The sequence below is a fragment of the Diadema setosum genome, chromosome 19, assembly GCF_964275005.1.
Source record: "Diadema setosum chromosome 19, eeDiaSeto1, whole genome shotgun sequence".
NCBI lineage: Eukaryota > Metazoa > Echinodermata > Echinoidea > Diadematoida > Diadematidae > Diadema > Diadema setosum.
The window spans coordinates 26,501,756-26,521,224 of NC_092703.1; the positions used below are offsets into that span (position 1 = coordinate 26,501,756).

A 19,469-nucleotide genomic window follows, 5' to 3' on the forward strand; every position below is an offset into this window, starting at 1 on the left:
AATTTCATAAGATGTGCATGATAGGTTTCTCAATATCTAATTGGGTAAAACATGTATGATTTTTACACAAAGATATACTTTATTTTTGTGAAGAAGGGACTACAATTTTGCGCAGGCTAGCATAGATTACACCACCGTTGCGGGGTACGCTGCCTGCCTAGCTGCCATTGCACTGGGACGGCAGCTTGGACGGCAGCTATATACATTAACATTGTGTCTCCCATATCCGGCCAATTCGCTTATCCGGTTGAGCGCCGGTCCCGACATGGCCGGATAATCGAGGTCGAACTGTATATCTATTGTATCTATCTATCTATCTATCTGTGTGTTCATCTGTCTATGTATTTACCTTTCTATTAATTTGTCTTTCATTCAGTCTGTCTGCATGTATGTGTCTTATCTATTTATCTCTTTGTCTAGCATACTACATTTGTATCTGTCTGTCTGACCATCTACATTTCTGTCTTTTTATCAATCTGTCTGTGTAGCTATCAATCAATGTGTATATGTGTGTGGTGTGTGCTTGTGTAATTGTGTGTATTTCCAGGTTGGGGGGGGGGGGGGGGGAGTGGGCAGTGGATTAAGAGCTGCTTCCAAGGTATGTTTCTCATTGAGAAGAGATAATGGCTGTATAGTGTACAGTCCTGCCGTATTTCCTCTGACCTAGGTTTTTTGTTGTCATTGAGTTTTAGTATATTGACTTTCATGCACTGGAATACAAAAACTGGAAAACAAAATCAAACCCTTACAAAACAAGCCATACATTGTACATTGCTGTTAAACTCTGAAAGATTTATTCAGCATGATTTTTGAAACGTTAGCTGAAAATTGTGTGTGACTGTCCTCTTGTTTCTTTGTTGTTATAGTTTGAGCTTTTTTCTTTCTTTCTGCCACAGGATGGCTGAGTGTGGAGTCACTGCCCCACCCAGTGGTCAGTCACGTTGGTCCATTTCTTCAGGCCTGGGACCAGTTTGTGTCACAGGGTCTTGCTGCCGATGAGCCACTGACTGAAAACCAGGCCTTCCAGGTATAGGTCCCGTTCAATCACTGAGCCAAATTCTCATACAGTGTACAAAGAAAGGACATGGCCTTGAACAACACACAGGGTTGCATGTGGCATAGAAGACCCGAAGTTTGTGTTAACTGGTTGAATAAATAAATGTGGATATGTTTATGAGTATTTGATTTTATTACGTTTGTGTGATCAAGGTTTCAGTGACTGTGATGACCACAATAATGGTGATGGTTGTCACATAAACATGCAAACAAACAAACAAACAAACAAGACAAGGAAACAAACACTGAACAAGCAGGTTCTTTCTGGACCAAATCACAAATTACAGCAGCAGAGCCTCACATAATTAAGTATTCTCTTGTAATGTGTGATTGATGTTAATATGTTATTACGTAGCATACAGTTGTATTTTGCCGCAGAAAAGAAGGAAAGTATGTTTTTATATGACTGTACTTTTTTTCTGAAACTTTGCATATCATGTGCAAAGTACAATTTTTGTTTCAAACATTTTATTTTTTCACTATGTATCAGTATCAATGTTTTCTGAACTTGCAAAATGGCAACCCTTTTGTTTTCCTGGATTGTTTGTACAGTGTATGCTGGCCTCCTACTGTACAATGTATGTGTGTTTGTGTCTTTGTTATTTCAGATTCTGGTGGCCCTTCAGTGGAGGGATCGCCTGGTGCGGTTCTGCAAGCAGCCAATCAGAGAGAGCGATAGATTCTCCTTTGGGCAGCTGGCTCTCCACTGGGATTGGTTCCTGAAGCAAACCGTGCGATCCGTCGTCTCTGTGCTGCACAAGACTGAGAGGTACGCTTGTCAGAAGACTGGACAGACACCTGCTATTCTGCAATCAGTTATTGTTACTGCTATTGTTTTGTGTGCCCGCGAGTATATCTTCTCTTTTGGTCACATTTTCCTGGCATGCATGGCCAAATAGTGTCTGTGCCATAAATTTGCTGTGTTATATATTTTATATGTTTGCATTCTAAAATCATAGTAAGAATTGTTTATAGTATCAACATCATAATTACATCAGCGAGCAAATGTGTGATGGTATATAGATGAATTTGATATGAATATATTTTATTGGTATACTGTAACAAATTGGTGCTTCTTTTGTTTTGTTTCTAGTGTTCCATGTCTTTAATAGCTTGGCTTTTTAGTGGAACACTGTTTTCCATCGTTGTGATTACTTGTTTTTGTTACCATGACAAAGTGTGCATTGTTTCTTTTTTAAATAATATCATTCGTGCATACACTTTATATCGTATTCGAGAAAAACTGTTCTTATCAAATGAATGAAAGACGAATCGACAATTTGTACCGCTTTGAATCATGTTTTCTTTTTCTTATTTGATGATGGAAATAAGCAAACTATTGAATGTGGAGAATTGAAAAATTCTGATTTGCAACAGGCTTCTGAGAAAACGAAATACCCAGTTAAAGTCCTTTCGTGTCTTGGTGTTTGATTCTGAAATTTCCAGATTGTGTTTGTTGCATGGCATTGCAATTGTCACTCATGGTTCAAAAAAGAGATGTTAGAATGGAATAGTTTTCATGAGTACTTTTTGTACTCACTGAAAAATGAGATTATTTTGAGAGAGGAGTTACTGGTAAAGATATCAAAAGTGGAGTTCTAGGATAAGTTAGAATACACCACTATGATATAATTTCAGTAAGACTTGCTTTATTGCCTCATTGATACTCAATATGCAACATATAAAGAATATTGAATAAATGAATGATTGAATAAGTAATATTTTCTGTGATGAAAGGACATTTTCAAAATTTTAAAGGTTTATCAAGATAGTGCATAGCATAATGAAATCACATGCTTCCAATATACACAGTTGGAAACAAAGCTCTAAAACTTTGTAATATTCATAATTCTGTTGAATTCGTTATGTCAGTTTGCCAGTGGATCTTGAAACCATCATGAAGCGGCTGCATGCCTCGCTCGACGAGGGTGGGCCTTCCACAGGGACCTTTGACCTCCAGCTGTGGGAACGCTTGACAGACAGCCAGGGAAGGCCACTCCCATTTCAGACAGCCGCGCAGGCGCAGACGAGACAGCAAGTCGGCACACTGTGTCGGGCGATGGATGTCGTCACCCAGGCCGGTGGCGATACGTTCGGCAGGAGAGATGTCGCTGACCGCTGCGTGAGGTGGTCTGCCTGCCAGGATGGGGCCCTTATGAGGAAGAAACTGCTACAAGTTCTGGCACAAAGTGCCGTCTACCCAGGTGACACAGAAGGTGCTGAATTCATGTCATATACATATCGTCGCTGGGGCGACAAGACCTCGTATCTACAAAATGTCAAATGTTCAGGAGAGCCAAAAAACATGGCGGCCAAAGCACTGTGGTGAATGGGATAGCCTTTCCTTTGACATGCTGCGGTGGCTTCATTTTTGGAGTAAGACAATTGGGATTTGGACAGGACATCACTTAACCCAATATTTGACCATTAACCCAAGAAAGTCATTTTCACCAAAATTGCAGATACAAGGTCTTGTCACCCCAGCGACGATATACATTTACGCATTTCATACAGCTGAGGATAGGTTAGAGATTTTGTATTTCCTGTTTTCTATAATATGGAACTTGCGCTGTAGACGATGTGATGTATAGGGCTGAGAAACAACTAAAAAGTTCATAAGAGCATGATATAAATGTAACAGTTTTATTGTAGTGTATATTCTGATACTAGTATGTAAAATGGAGATGGATGAATGAAAGCAGTGAGTTCATGTGATCAGTCCTTGTAAAATGCCATTTTTGAGTCACTGTTCCCTGTATTTCATCAAAGAAGAAGACAGCTTTGTGTGAAATGAGATAAGTCACCAAGATCATATGCTGTTTTTGTATCAAAATCTTCTTTATCACAAATTGCACCAAATTTTCATTATATATCAGCCATTTATGTGTATCCTTTTTCTGTCGTCATGTACAATTGCAGAGTCCATGGAATTACTAGAAGCAGTCGAACTGAAGTTAGCAGAGATTGGCATTTTGACCAGGGACGTGACCCTCGTACACGGTGGTGAGGCATTTGCCCCTGCACCATGCAGTGGAACAACCCAGACCCCCACAGCCATGCATGTATGGCTGTGGCCAATCAAAGAACACCTGGCCATCACCACTTCTCAGCGGGTAGTGTCACAAATGATGGGAGAGACATTCCAACAGTATGGGTAAGTGTTACTACACTGTAATTACTTAAAGCACACAAGTGGTTGTATCACAATTTGATTTTAAAGTGTGTTGTATGTGGAACATGTTTGAGAACATTTTGACCTTCAAATTAGCTGAGGTAAGACAAATGTTGATTTAAAAAAACTAACTTATTCACATGGCCTTGTAGTGAATTATTCTTTGCTTTTAAATCCTTGTTAAGAATTGAGGATATCGTCGCTGGGGTGACAAGACCTCGTATCTCAAAAATGACAAATGTTCAGGAGAGCAAAAAAACATGGCGGCCAAAGCACTGTAGTGAATGGGAAAGCCTTTCCTTTGACATGTCATGGTGGCTTCATTTTTGGAGTAAGACAGTTGGGATTTGGCCAAGACATCACTTGACCCATTATTTGACCATTAAGCAAAAAAAAAAAAAAAAAAAAAATTGACATTTTTGAGATACGAGGTCTTGTCACCCCATCGACGATATGACAATATAACAGTTCAATTCCATGTACATGTAGTTTTGTGCAGTAATGACAGCATATGTTATGATTGCATTTGCAGTCAATTGCACAGATTTCAAGTTTCACTACAGATTTGCTTCAATGCCAAGAGGAAATACTGCACCATGTTTCTTTTCATCCCCTCTGCTTCTACGGTGCAGTGAGGCAGTGATAGAAGACCTCCGCACCTTGTGCCGCTACATCTCAAGCCAGACTCCCTTTAATCCCCTTCACCTCCTGCCCCTCGAGAGAGCATATCTCCTCTCCCCCAGTGATGGGAATGGATCAGTCCAGGGTCATGTTGAGGTTGTCGCCGAACTTGTTGCCGCCCAGCTTGGTCTCACATGGAGCAATACAGTGTTAGCTATGGAGAATTGGTTGTCATGGCAGCCCCTCCAGGAAGAAGAAGATGATGGGATGCACGTCCAGCAGGAGTGTAGTGCTTTGAATGTGAGTTTATGAGTAAGGTCTAAAGAGTTGACCTGTTGAAGAATATTCTCAGGCTGGGGTGGATTTGAGATGCGTATTGGTAGGAAAATCAGTCCGTCGTCAATGGATTAATGTGCAAATTTGAAGCATGTATATCAGTTAAATGCTACCATATAAAACTCAGCTGGTTGTCAGGCAAGCTTAGATTTTGCTGGTCAAGGCATGCTATGGGATTTTTTTTTTTAATTTAAACTAATTTGTTCCCCCTTAAAAAAAAAAAAAAATCAAAGGCTTCATCGTTGATTGTATATTCAATGGTGTGAATAGAGATTCAAATCTGTCTATGTGTAAAATCTCATTAATTGAAAATGGAAGTCCTATCGAAGGGGGGGGGGGAGGGGGTGAGTCACAACTTAAATGCAGGGAAGATAATTTTTTTTTCACTTCTCTTGTAGAGTTGGGTAAAACTTGTTACAAGCGGGAATTGAACACTCCAATCTTTGAAATGAGCAAATACTATTAACCCCCCTGTGATTTGCCCAAGGTGACTGGTTGTGATGGTCAATGAATGTTATCGTCCCTCACCTCGTTCCAGGTGATCTCATAGAATGAGTATTCACAATTCATTTTCTTCTTTTTTTTATGTTCTTCCAGGGACCAGCAAATTTCTTCAGCCCAGTGCAGGCTCGCTGCATGTTCCATCTGTTGTCGGATCAAGACCGCGCAGCGGCCCCACCTCAATCTCGGGGAGCAAGGGACAGGATGACCAGCAGTGCGGATGATGGGGAAAAGAAGAAGATGAGGAAGAGCAGCTGTCCAAGGGATGGAGGAGCTGGGAAGAATGTCCCCCTGGAGTCTTGGGAAGCCTACCAGGACCATCTGAAGGAGCTAGCCCAGATCCTCTGGACTAACGCTGGGTGGATGAGTAGCAAGCAGGCCAGTTTCTTGTGAGTCCGATGTTCATTACACTTTTCTTGGTTGTTTGAGTTGATTTCTTGTGGTATGGATGTGTCATGATCTTCTTGCCCGGAGTATTTGTTTATTTGTTTGTGTGTCTTACAATACATTGATTATTTCTTTGTTCTCTTCCTTTTTTCCTGAACTCCTCATATACCAGTATAAATTGTTGGTACACATTGTACATACATGTACACTGTATCTGTGGAAAGTGTTACAATCTATTAGCTGAATGGATGCTGTGTGGCCATCAGTTTCATTATGATATTGGCGTCAAAAGGTGGTGGTGTTAGTGGTAGTGGTATCAGTACTTAACCCTAAAAGGGCCGGGCTTTTTTGGCTAAGCTCAGACCGGGTGGGGGGGGGGGGTGGATTCCGTCCCCCCCCCCCCATTCCGTTACAAAAATGGGCGTGGCTTCGCAATAGTATGCGCGGACGTTGTAAATTTGGTCTCGAAAGTTGCGCGAGACTTGAACGAAGAAAGTCAAGAAGCCTCGCAATGAGGACTTCTCATGTTACAGAATTATAGCGCGAAACGTCGAGGGCGGGGGGGGGGGGCGGATTCCGCCCCCCCCCCCCCCCCCCCCGACCCTTTTAGGATTAAAATGGGTTAGCATTTTCAGCCATTTAATTACACATGTCAGTATTTATTCCTGGGTAAAGAGTGTCTTCTTGCTTCCTGATAATGCTGCATCCCTAAAAACTCATCTTTTGTAATACCATGACAGAACAGGTCAGCTACATTATATAAAGTACATATCAACCATATTCAAATTTTATATCAAGAGAGCTTTGTCAAATTATTCCTGCAGGAATTCGAGCGTGACCTATCTTGTCAACAGTGCTGCCTGGCTGCTGAGAGCCTTTGCCTCTATCCTTCAGGACACGGAAGACAGGACCACATGGCTCGCATCATGCACTTCTCTTGTTACCATGGTGACCCCTGGGACTGATGCATGCCTGTCCCATCATCCTTCACCTCTCGACAGCATGGCGGAAATTCTCAGGCTGAACGGTGGGAGGAGCCAGCAGGACAGAGAGTCCTTGCCATTGGCCAGAGATGAGAAGGGCGGAGCCTCAAAGATGATTGACAGCAGTAGTGGCTTGATGCTCGAACTTTTCAGTGGAATACAGAAGTTGTTGGATGGACCATTCAGCACGAATCAAGAAGGTGATTTCGTGTGATGTAATGGAATGTTAACTTTTTGAAAATTCATTCAGTTTGTGAGGGTGCCAACTTTACAAAATTCACTTGAGATGAATCAAGCCTATATGTCCTGAATGACTTTGTATTGCAGATATGTTTCCCTTGCAGGATATGTTATTTCATTGTAGTAAATATGCTATACAGAAGTATGCAGTGATGATGTGTGCTTATTTCACCGAATGTGACCCTTTACAACAAAATCCAGGAGAAAATCGCCAGTAGAGTTTTTTTTTTCTTTCTTTCTTTTTTTTTGTATGTAGTGAGCCAAATTTATGATTCAAAATAATAATTATGTAACTCATCAAGATTTGATGTTCCTACATGTAACACAACAAAAATAAGTTATGGAAAAACAGGTATGTAGGAATACTACTCTGCTCTCCCATGCATATTCATTTATTGCAGAAGCTTAATAAATAACTACAATGTAATCACAGCTGTGGTGTTCTATTTGAACTTTGTTTTAAGATTGTTTACCACTGTGACTTTATTGCTCTGAGTTCTTTACCTTTGGGTCATGGGGTCTTTGATCAGTGATAAAGAATCAGTGTCATATATTATTGATATTATTGAATCAGATATTATTGCATCATTATCAGTATTATCAATTTAAAGCAATTGATTGTTTCCCCCTCTCTGGCCTTTCATGAAAGATGATTATTACCACTTTGCTGCTTCATTGCTCTTAAACTCAATATTTCTTTTTAAATTTGGTGTTTGTTTTTGTTTACATTATTTTTGTTTCTCTGTGGGATAGATGAATTGAATGGTTCCCACTTGCCCCACCTGTTCTGCCTGGGCCAGTGCTGGGTACATTTAGGCCACCTCCAGACCCATCTGCTGGCTCCACAGGGACCCGTGGATCCTGCTGAGAGAAATGCGATTAAACTTGAATACGTCAGAGAGGAGGTAAGGAGATTCCACCTTGTTTGACTGCATGACACATCTTACGGTGATGATTGTCTTTAAATTATCAATTGGGAAGAAGCATTTATTTTGTTGGTTTCTGTGGCTAAAAAAGATACCTTTTTATTTCTAGTTGTAAAAAAAAAGAAAGAAAATGTGTACTTGAGGCAAAGTTGTAAGTCAAGAAGAAAGCTGTTCCATTTTTCAGTTGTAAAAGGAATATCATTCAAAAATATGTGCCATGATGTGTGAAGTTCTTAAAAAAAAACCCCAAAACAGAAAAACCACACACACACACATAAAACACAAAAGACAGAAACAAAAAACAAAAACAGGGTACCCGGTATCTTATGTAAGAAGCATTTTGAAATTGGGGTTAATATCTAATGCCCCATATGCGTAGTAGAAATGATAAACCACAACAATAAAGAGTCATGATAATGATGTTCATGATCATCTAATTGAACTGATGCAGATGGAGATGCATGTAGTAATAATGATGATTTGTCAATGCCTGTCTCTGTATCCATGGTGACAGCTATCAGACATCCGAGCTGAGCTGCGAGGGAGGAGCATCTCATCCTCGCTCCTCACCGGGAAACCTCTGGAGGAGTTTGAGGACCACCAGGTCCACCCTCGCATCCTAGCCACGCAAGAGAGACTCAAACTTCTGGAGGAGATGGAGGCGGAGCTGAGTCAGAAGGATGCCTTTAGGCCACGCCCACCTCTGGTGAGGAAAAGCCTTCTCCATCACACATTTTTACAATCTGAAGTTGGGGGCAGGGCTACACTGTACATTTTGTCCTACCATGAGTGAATTGAATTAGGTGGTGTGGATCAGAGGTTGAACTGATCTTCAGTTTTGTGCTCTGAATATTGTTCACTAACGGCAATTTCCGTGTTGGTCATTTTGCAATACGTCACTGTTTGGCTGACAGTCATATTCCAAGAGAAGTAGCAGGTCACACAAATGTATAGAAGTCCTATTTCTTTTACTTTGTTGTCCAGCTGTATGATTCCTTGTGCATGTACAAGGTGTGCATAATAGAAGAGGAGTTTGTGGCAATGATATCTCATACATTAATCATTGTAGGCTGTTCAGTTGTATTGGTTTCGCTGGAAGTCATGTTCATTTTCATTTGTATCTTTCAATATAAGTGTACCTGACATTCTGTTGATCGTTCTTCAGATGGTGAACATTTTTGAGTGTAAGATTCCAGATGTGGGTTTGTTTTTTTTTAATGCATGAGGAAATAAAGATTTTGTCATGTGACAGGCAGGCAACTTTTCCCCAAAATATATATTTCTCATCGCTTTAGTAATGAATCCACCACCTGCATTTCACTCTTATATACCTCTCCTCAGTTTGAAAATCTGCTGAGAGACACCCAGCTCTACCTGAGCAGCAGCGGCTCATCTGACTCCATCGGGGGCCTACTTCACAAGCTCTCTCACGCCTTCCAGGAACCCGCGGATGATGTCTCCATGGCGATGAAGGAGGAGCGCATCTGGCAGAGTTCCCAGGAACACTTCGTGGCCCGCCTCCAGCGCGACTATCCAGCATACCGCGACCTGTGGTTCGGGTTTGCAGCCGGGGTGATGGGCGCGCGATATGGCATGCGACTGATGGCACACTCCGTTGATTGCAAGCAGCAAAGAAAGTTTATGGATGCTCTCCCGCCCTGTGGTTCACCACCTGCAAAGGTAATGCAAGCTACTTTGAAATAGATACAGAAACATGAATTGCTCTTATACTCCTATTCTTATGATCAATTGTCAAAGATTGGGTGAAACATTAATCAGTGCAAGCCATTTTTATTCAGTTATTTACATCATGTAGCAATTGTTCATATGTTCAAAGCAAAATAAGAACCAAAGCAAATGCACTGAAGCAGAAAGCTTACATAAAAAAAAAAGACAGATGTACATTGTAGCCACATAAACAGTGCAGGTGATGTTTGAATACAAAAAAAAAAAGCCTTGGTACAGGTTGAGGCAAATCCCATTTTATTTGTGAAATTAGCATTTGTTGTGACATAAGGAAATACCTTAGACAAGAGAATTTTGCTAGTGTCCTCTTACTATGACAGTTTTCTCATTCCTCTGAGCACAATATCTGACAAGTAAAGTTTCAAATTTTATGCTAATTCAAAGATGATACAAAAAATACATTAAGTATGTGACAGGATTTAAGGTCCAAAATGTATTCAGATCTCTAACGTAGATATGAAATTGACTCTAAAGAGGAAGGTTATGTAAAGTTCCAAATGTCGCAAGAACTACACCTATGTGACATCCCTTCTGTCTTCCCCTCCTGCAGATGAATACTTTGGAGGAGTTACTTGTGGCTCTTGTCGGGTTTCCCAGTACTCTGTCTTCGGACTTCCAGTCGAGCCACTCGCTTGCCGAAGCCTTGACCACCCAGGGTGTCCACTCGCTGCTCCAGGGCCTCTGGACTGGGCATGCAGTGCAGCCTTCTGTCCAAGAGCAGCTGAAACACAGGTGTGTGCGCAAGAAAGTGGTTAGCTCACCCGAGCTGAATGGCTCAATCGAGCTACTGTGATCACTAATTGTCCAGCATACATTGTGCATCGTGCGTCATCTCTGAAGCATTGTATACTATGCACTGTGTATCGTTCATGAGTTTGTCCACATTTCCATCATCTCCTTGAAAACTGGTTGGCTGGATTTTGACCAAACTTATAGCAGGAATCATCATGGGGGGGGGGGGGGGGGGTGTATCATAGTTTATACAAATGGTGCAGGTGATGATGATGATGATCCACAGCATTTGTATAGCACCATATATCTGTTATAGAAACATTCAAAGGCGCAGACTCTTCCGAGAGAGTTAGCAATTGAATGCCTGGTGAAAAAATGTGAGTCTTGAGTGAGGCTTTGAAGTGATCCACTCCGGCAGTTTGTCAATGTCATGGAGAAAAGATGGGAGGGAGTTCCATAGGCGAGGAGCGATAGAGGAAAATGCTCGATCTCCGTATCCCTTGAGATGGGTAATGGGCGTCTGAAAAGTAAGGCCAGATGAATGAAGACCAGGGCTAGGCTGACCAGGTGCCCCAATTTCTAGATGTTTTGTTATGCATGTTGGGCTGGAGTTGATTGCTGTCACACAGTTCCGTCATTAGTCGTAATCTCCTCTGAAATTACAAATGTGTAGGTGATATCTACTCAGACCCTCACTATAGCTTCTTTCAGCTGAGCTTTATGACCTTGATTTCACGCATAATCTGTCCTTATGTTTTATTTTGCAACTGTCTAGAATATCGTCATCAGTTTTTACCATGCTTTGATTGATTATAAAATTGAACTGTCAAATATGTTTTGTCCAGCATCTTGAAAATCTCCCTCCATCACACTGCAAACCACGCCCGCATCTGTGGCCGTCTGGACCCCACGACCCTTGACCTGCTGCAAGGCATTCTGGGATCGCTGGTGTCTCACTACCACCAGGCAGAGCAGGCAGCGATGCAGCGCGAAGAAGAGGAGGCCAGCCTCTACAAGTACAAGACCCGTCGTCATGGCGACGGGATGACTGACGAGCAGAAGGAGGAGAGAGAGCTGAGAGAGCAGTTCCCCTCCTTTGACAAGGTCTGAGAGTGCATGGACTCATGAAACTTTTTTTGAGTTTGATGATTTGTACAATCCCTACCCCATGGAGGGATGTTTTCCCTGTAGGTTTGTTGCAAGAAATGCATGTTCTGTACTGATGTTTGCGTGTCACATCGCAGGTGCATTCAATGAATGAAAGACCAGTGAGTGACACACCAGTGAAAAGCAAAGACCAAATGTGTTGCAAGCATAGAAGATGAGCACATTGTAAATGAAAGTGTATGTTGTACTTTCTCAAAAGAGGTGTGAATTCACATGTACCTGAAAACAAACAAACAAACAAACAAACATCCTGCACACGGGGAGTTTTGCAAATAAGCTGCTGTCAGGAATATGGTAGAAATACGTGTTACTGTAAAAATGGAAATTTTCACATTGTTGAAAACCAGAAACTAGCTTGAAAATTAAAGTACACAGGTTTTTTTTTTGTTTGCAATATATTCCAGTAGTTCATGTCTTGATTCCATACTTGCCAACTAGTAAGATTTTATCAGATTCAGTAAGATTTTTTACATTAAAAATAGCAAAATCAGATTTTCTGTCAGAGAAATCAGATTTTTACAAAATATTGAGATATACCTTTCATGTGTATTTTCTGAAGATTTGACCGGAAGTAAGATTTTTAACTTCAGTTTGCATATAAAATAAGATTTTTGCAATCCACGAGTAAGATATTTCATCTTGAAATGTTGGCAGGTATGTGATTCTGCAGGATTAAAAACATGCGAAGCTTGTCTTACTCCGCCAAGCGTGAAAAACTACTCTCACGAAAATATCCACTCTTACAGTACTGCATTGTTAATCGTATGTGCTTTATTCATTTTAAGCATTATACTACAATTCATGACTTCATGCTCTTTTATGCTGACTTTACATCGTCTAGGAGTTCAATGACCTGACAGCAGAGCCCAGTTTGGATGACCAACCACCCCAAGATTTAGACCCAGAGGCTGACCAGTCAGGGGCAGACGCTGACCACTCAATGATAAGGCAGCTGGACACTGCCACCATGTGGCTTCTGAGGGACACCCACGGTCAACTCTTTACCAAGATGGTCAGCGCGGGCTGGCTGCCCGAGCAAGGTGACCGCAGCGGCCTGCAAGTGGACTTTGCGAACATTGCCAGGATGGGTTACTCAGCAGGTGTGCAGCTTGCTCAAGATGTCCTGCCATTCATGGGTGAGTCTTACAGTAATTAGGCTGGGTTTTATGGCTGTGCTACAATGCATATGTCCGGGGGGAGGCAGACTTCAGATTCGGTTTGTCAGTCGTAGTGTCGGTCTGCACATACGTAATCAGTTTTGTGGACACAGGCTCAGCGATATGGTGCAATTAACTCGCCAAAGCTTTTGCCCTCACAGCCTAATTTGCATAAAGTAAACAACTTCTTTACACAAAACCGCTAGAGAAGTGTTGCAGGACAATCGCAATGTCTTACCTCAGAAGCCATCAAATGACAAAATCACTGTACGATGTATGTGTGTTTTTTTTTTCCCTGTTTGTTTGGCTTGGGGGCTACAGCACCCAGCATAGACAAGCATCTTGTTGGTGCCCACCTGATGAGAGTGAGGGACCTCCAGGTTTCCATAGCAACACAGCAGTCGGATGACAGGTTCAAGCCAATCAGGAAAGGGGACGGGGATGCCATGAGGCCATACAATATCTACCACGACCCCAACATACCTGAGGTCGTCCAGTGTAAATCAGTCCTAGACGAGTTCACGGTCAGGATCGACGAACTTCTAGCCGAGTGGCCAGATCATCCCACACTGAAGCAGGTAAAATACCAGGGCATTATTTCATTGAAAGCTGCTATTGATAACAACTCTTGCTGAAGTGGCAAATGTCAGTGTATAACAACAAGAACCCAACTTCCTGATTGGCTGTTGCCACAAAAAAAAAAAAAAAAATTGTAATTCTGGCAAGAATGGCTATCCTATAATTTTTGTCTCGTCCACCGGAGGTGAAGGCGAGACTAAGGGATCCAAATGGCGTCCGTCCGTTGTCCGTCCGTCGTCCGTCGTCCGTCCGTCCGTCGGTCGTTCGTCCGTCGTCCGTCACAAATGTTAAAGTTTACCTGCAAGACTCTCTTATGATGCATAACTTGGCAACTGTTACAGCAATGGCAGCCGCACTTGGGTGTTAGAAGCACTAGGGGTATCTTCATGTTATGGTGTTGTCGGAGGTCATGTGATGATGTCAAAGGTCATTTGAGGTCATATATTAAAGAGTATGTGCAAGACTCTCTTTTCTATGTTAAAGTTTACCTGCAAGACTGTCTTTTGACAAATAACTTCACATAAGTTGCTTGGATTACAACCTAACTTGGGTCATAGATGCACTTGGGGTATCTTCATTTGTTGAAGGTCACCACAAGGTCAAATGTCATAAGCAGGCCAATTAACTTCTGGGAGTTATAAAAAGTATTAATTCCTTGTACGCGAATGGGCAAGACACAATTTGGCACTTGCCTTGTTCATGAAATTGGACCCAGAAGTAACTACATTGAACAAGAGATTATAAATTGTAAAAAGTGTATTTACCAATATTTATGGATAAATGGCAGCATGCCACAGTGTATTGAAAGCATCTTACTCATAGCCTCATCATAAAATTTACATCATTGCAAAACTTGCAATTTTGTGTACAACTGTGCTGTACTGCATATTTTCTAGCATGAATGCTTTGAAAATCATGATGTTTCCCCAAAATGCTCATGTCATGAGGTGTCAGAATAAGGTGGCACACTGTACAGGAGATGAACACTGTGGCAAGCAAAGAGTAACAGGGCTCTTCCCTGATAAAGCCTCAGCTGGCTTATTGGAAGTTTCATGCTTTCATATTTGTGTGATGTGGTCCTGTCATTAATGCAAATTATCATGTCATATCAGTAATTATGCGGTTGTTTAAAACACAATATTCTCGTGGCATGAAATTTTTGTGAATTGGAGCCAACAGCCTTTTTTGCGGCATGAAATTTTTGCAAGTTGCCTCCAATATTCTATGCGTATAGTGTGGACAAGAACTTTTATGTGCATTTTAATTTAGCGAATCTTGGCTCTCGCGAAATTCGTGAAATTAAAATGCACGCGAACATTCCTGGTTTTGCAGTAACACCTTTCAGTGTGAACAGTCCTAGAATGCCATAAGGGTGATAGATTGTGATTTTCCCATCACATGTGCAATCTGCCATATCAGTGTGTGTTCACACATCCCTTTGATACATGCATTTTCTCTTCACTCCCTCAGCTCAGCATGCTGATCCAGCGCATCAAGTCTTTCAGTGTGAACAGCCCCCTCATGCAGTTTGTGACGGGGCTGGAGCTGCTGCTGGCACGCAGCCAAGAGTGGGAGGCCAACGCGAGCAGGGCGGTGTCCCTCCAGACCCACCTGGAACGCATCACCCAGACCATCATCCGATGGAGGAAGCTGGAGCTCAAGTGAGATTGTTTTGTCAGGAGAAGGTTTTGTGTTCCTACCTTACATTTCCTTGGTTGGTTCGCAAGAACTTTGTTTGCGTACATATGAGTGCTCGAAATATGTGTTTTTGTGTTTGTACATTTTTTGTCAGATTATCGGTTTGCAATTAAGGGCTCTCTTTTTGTCTGTTTGTGTGTGGGTGTGTCTGAGTGGGGATAAAATGTGTATTTCTGTGTTTATATCTGTTTTGTTAGTCTGTTGGCAAGGATTTTTTGTATGCATGTGTGGTGGGTGAAATGTGGTTTTTTTTTTTTGTGGTCATACATATTTTGTAAGTCCAGGACATTTGCATATTATGTATGTGTGTTTGAGTGAAACATGTTTCTGTGTTCATACACGTGTACATGTTTTTTGTGAGTTTGTTGGCAAAAGCTGCTGTATGCATGGATGTTAATGTGTTTGTGGGAAGGGGTTAACAGTTCCCAGGATTTGTACACCCACTTGTGTTGGAGATGATTGAAATACTGTAAATGTCCATATTTTCATGCAATTAATATTTCACATTGAGCGGCTCAAAAACAGAGTTGCAGAATCTTGAATTCACGCTCCACGATTGTCAACCCATTTAAAATGTGCAGAGAAAAATGTGGTGATATTGTAATGGGCTCTAGAATTTGCACTAGCCAAAGTAGCATTAAATGCAATGCACAGTGAAAATATGTGGGTTTACAGTAAATACAAGTATTGTGGAAATCAACTTCTGCTGGAGTACATAGCTGAACTTCGAAACAGTACATAGTAGCACCTCAGTCATCAGTACTTCATAAATTATATGTGTATACCTTTAGTTTGCAATACTGCCATAGCCAATTTGATACGTTGAGTTCTGAGGATGATTATTCTTACAGCATTTTTTTCTTTCATTTGCTCACTTGTTCCTGCAGCTGCTGGGCTGCTATGCTCGATAATGTGGTGTACAGGCAGTCGGAGGGCTCCCTCAAGTGGTGGTTCTACGTCTACCGCCTCGTCCAGTCCTACGGGCACTCCACACAATCCGACGCTGAGGTGACAAGTGATGGAGACATTGACCAGGAAGAAGGGATGGGCCAGGAACATTCCAATGAAGTGGCTGGAGTGAGAGACTACACAGGAGCAGGAGATGGTGAATTCGGCCAGGAGAATGAATGTACTGACACCATTCAGGGAGTCATAGCTGTCCTGCAGAAGCTGATAGAGGGCGCTAATCTAGGCGAGTTTGTGACCAGAGTGGAGATGCTGTTGGCCTTTCACTGTCAGCTGGTGGCGGGACCCTGCACAGATAAATCCTTAGGTTGGTTTTGGATTAGAATCACTATTTCTTTTCTCCTGTGGAGTTTATGTTCTATGTCTTTAATTTAGTTTAAATCAATGCCTATCAATATGGGCATTATCTTGTTTTTCTCTCATTTTGAGAAAAACAATTTTTCAAGTGTTACTGTTTTGCATACAAATAAATGTAAGTGCTACAAGTATATTCAATGTACTGCCATCCTTTGATAGACAAACTTTGATATATTCACACTGTATTTTGTTTTTGTCTTGGTAGAAATTGTAACATTTGCATATCTCTAATTTTTTTTTTCCTACTTAACACTTCCAACTGTGAAAGTGGAAATTTTTGCACATTGTGCGCAATCAGAAGCTAAATGTGAAAATAAAAGCACACAAATATTTTTACTTGCCATATTTTCCAGTAGTTTACAGTATGTATTGATTCCGTGGAATTAAAACACTTTTACAGTTGAGTATTTTGATGCCGAATATCATCTTTAGGCACAATTTTTTCAGATGCTAGGGAGTCTTCTGACTGAGGGCTTGTCATTTTGGTAGAGACATTGAATGGTGCCTGCAAAATAGTGCTACTGCTCTCTATCTTCAATCGTATGTGGTGTTGCTTCTATCAGCAAATCTATGGGATGCAGTTTTAGCCTGATGCCATATTCACATAGAATCTTAGAGTATGTTCTGCAAGACAAAGTTGTAAAACAGACACAACAAGTTCAGTTGTAGGAGATCTACAGGACAAAATACATGTATGTTAGATTTCCAAATAGAAGTAGTTGTACAGAGGAATAAATTCAGTGATAATGCTTAATATGTACATTGTTAGCATCTGCATATTGTTTTCCATCTGTTGTTCAGAGCTGATGTGTGTACTGTGGAACCTGTACTGCTATTACCAGCAGTTCCTACCTGCTGTCACTCGGGAGATGGAAAACAAGAGGAGACCCATTGAGAAAGAACTCAAGGTACAATGTCCTCATTTCTTAGGTTGCCATGAAGATCATAATTTGGCTTGAAGGAGTTTTATGAAACTAGTATTTCAATGAATGAATAGTTTCATAAAAATTTCGCAAGGACTGCTCCAGAAACCACTGCACACTCAAGTACATTGCAATTAAATTTCCAGTGCAGTGGAATTATTTCTTATGAAGGACATAATATTGGTTTCAATTTCCATTTCAATTTCAATTTCAATCAGTGTTGTCCATTTGAAAATTCCTTTTGTTTCAAGTCTTACACATAAACACATGAAAACATCAGACAGAAACATTATCACAACAGACGTTCATCATACACGTGTAATTACAATTTGACATAAATCATAGAGCATACTTGTTGAAAATTCAGCACCCAACCAAATACTTGTATCAGACATTTCAATAAACTTTTTCTTTGTGTATTGCATTCTTTGGAACACAATTCAACATGCCCACAACTTGTCATAATTAATCAGACAAAACCAATTTGTGAATTTGGTGTCTTAAATTAGTTACATTCGTGTACACTGTTTGTACACAGTTTGTGAATTGAGCTGAAGCACTTGTGACAAAATGCCAAAGTCATTTTCTTGTAGTATTTCTTGTCTGCCTGTGTAAGTGAAATCTATTAATCAAATTTGATTTTGCAAATTTGTTTTAGCAGGAGTACCACAACCATTGATGTGAATTTCACACATTCTCTGCATGACTTGATAATTAATATTGATTTTTTATTTTGTCAACATGGTAGGACTTTGTGAAGATTGCCAAATGGAATGACATCAGCTTCTGGGCCATGAAGCAAGCTGTGGAGAAAACCCACAAGACCCTCCTGAAATTCAGCAAGAAATTCCAGGTAAGCCCTGTGGTCTCACCCAATGTGTAACCAGAATTTATCATATTTGCACATTTATGCTGAGAAATATAGCGGTGTTGCTCTGAAAGCAAGCCTATGATAAACATACATGTATGTACAGTTGTAGTATGTACAGTGTATCATAATGAACATAGCAACAGCAGCCACTAGTGCCATGATGTCCAGGGTATGTTACAGCCAGACTGTGCCTTGAATATCCTTGACCCTCTTTGTAGAGGATTGTTTGTTTGTTTGTTTGTTTGTTTGTTCTTGATGCAGTCTGTCAGTAACTAAAGAATGTTACTTATCACATGCTGTGGATAGTCAGATGATTATCAGATGTAACCATAAATTACCAAAGCAGTGAAAAATTACCAGATGAAATTCACCAGGGCAGAGTGAAGGATGAATTTTGAAGAGGAGATTCTTGGCTTTAAGATGATGTACCCTGTAGATTAAAAAAAAAAGCAAAGAAATACAGCTTACATTGTATATGGGGGAAAATATGAGTCTACAACAACTGTAAATGTGACGGCCCACTCAAAACCCACAAAAAGTCACAGATTAATGGACCAAAATATGTCATGTGGGTTGACCGACTCTGATTTTCTATGTTTGTCTTTATAACTGTCGAGTAATCTTCTCTCTACCTGCTGTCAAAATTTAGTGGCTTCAAACAAAACCACTATCAAGAAGTAAGACATTTTTCTAGACCATATTTTTTTCAGACAGACACTGCTTTCACTGGGAAAGAAGATACAATTATTTTCATTAATATTTCTGCATCTCATAACTCTTTTCTTTCAAACTCCTTTTGCATGGGTTAGGATGGTCTGATTTTTAACAGGTTACACCTTCTTTTAGAGCTTAGAGTGTACTCTTTTAAACTGTGCAGAATAGTGGAATGTCATTGTGATGACTCTTTGTGGGCATTGAGCTAGGTGGTCACAAATGCTATAAGAATTAATGTTATCAGAAAACAGTGAATATCCCAAATCAATGGAATTAACCTAAAATGTATGTAGTGAAGCCTAGTGAAAAAGCTGCCCTTATGACGAGGGCTACATGA

The 19,469-nt window shown here is 40.8% G+C and overlaps 1 protein-coding gene across 1 annotated transcript in view; it reads left to right on the forward strand.

Annotated features, from left to right (window-relative positions):
• The window catches only part of LOC140242385 (midasin-like), a 133,745-nt gene that overhangs the window by 80,089 nt on the left and 34,187 nt on the right, over nucleotides 1–19,469 (forward strand). The window contains exons 52-69 of the mRNA XM_072322122.1: nucleotides 897–1,027; nucleotides 1,665–1,825; nucleotides 2,929–3,272; nucleotides 3,976–4,210; nucleotides 4,861–5,149; nucleotides 5,783–6,075; nucleotides 6,898–7,256; nucleotides 8,050–8,201; nucleotides 8,737–8,928; nucleotides 9,564–9,902; nucleotides 10,519–10,700; nucleotides 11,546–11,804; nucleotides 12,709–13,003; nucleotides 13,346–13,602; nucleotides 15,074–15,264; nucleotides 16,189–16,574; nucleotides 17,426–17,532; nucleotides 18,296–18,400. Of these exons, the coding sequence (XP_072178223.1) occupies nucleotides 897–1,027; nucleotides 1,665–1,825; nucleotides 2,929–3,272; nucleotides 3,976–4,210; nucleotides 4,861–5,149; nucleotides 5,783–6,075; nucleotides 6,898–7,256; nucleotides 8,050–8,201; nucleotides 8,737–8,928; nucleotides 9,564–9,902; nucleotides 10,519–10,700; nucleotides 11,546–11,804; nucleotides 12,709–13,003; nucleotides 13,346–13,602; nucleotides 15,074–15,264; nucleotides 16,189–16,574; nucleotides 17,426–17,532; nucleotides 18,296–18,400 (4,277 nt within the window). The remainder of the gene's footprint in view (nucleotides 1–896; nucleotides 1,028–1,664; nucleotides 1,826–2,928; nucleotides 3,273–3,975; nucleotides 4,211–4,860; nucleotides 5,150–5,782; nucleotides 6,076–6,897; nucleotides 7,257–8,049; nucleotides 8,202–8,736; nucleotides 8,929–9,563; nucleotides 9,903–10,518; nucleotides 10,701–11,545; nucleotides 11,805–12,708; nucleotides 13,004–13,345; nucleotides 13,603–15,073; nucleotides 15,265–16,188; nucleotides 16,575–17,425; nucleotides 17,533–18,295; nucleotides 18,401–19,469) is intronic.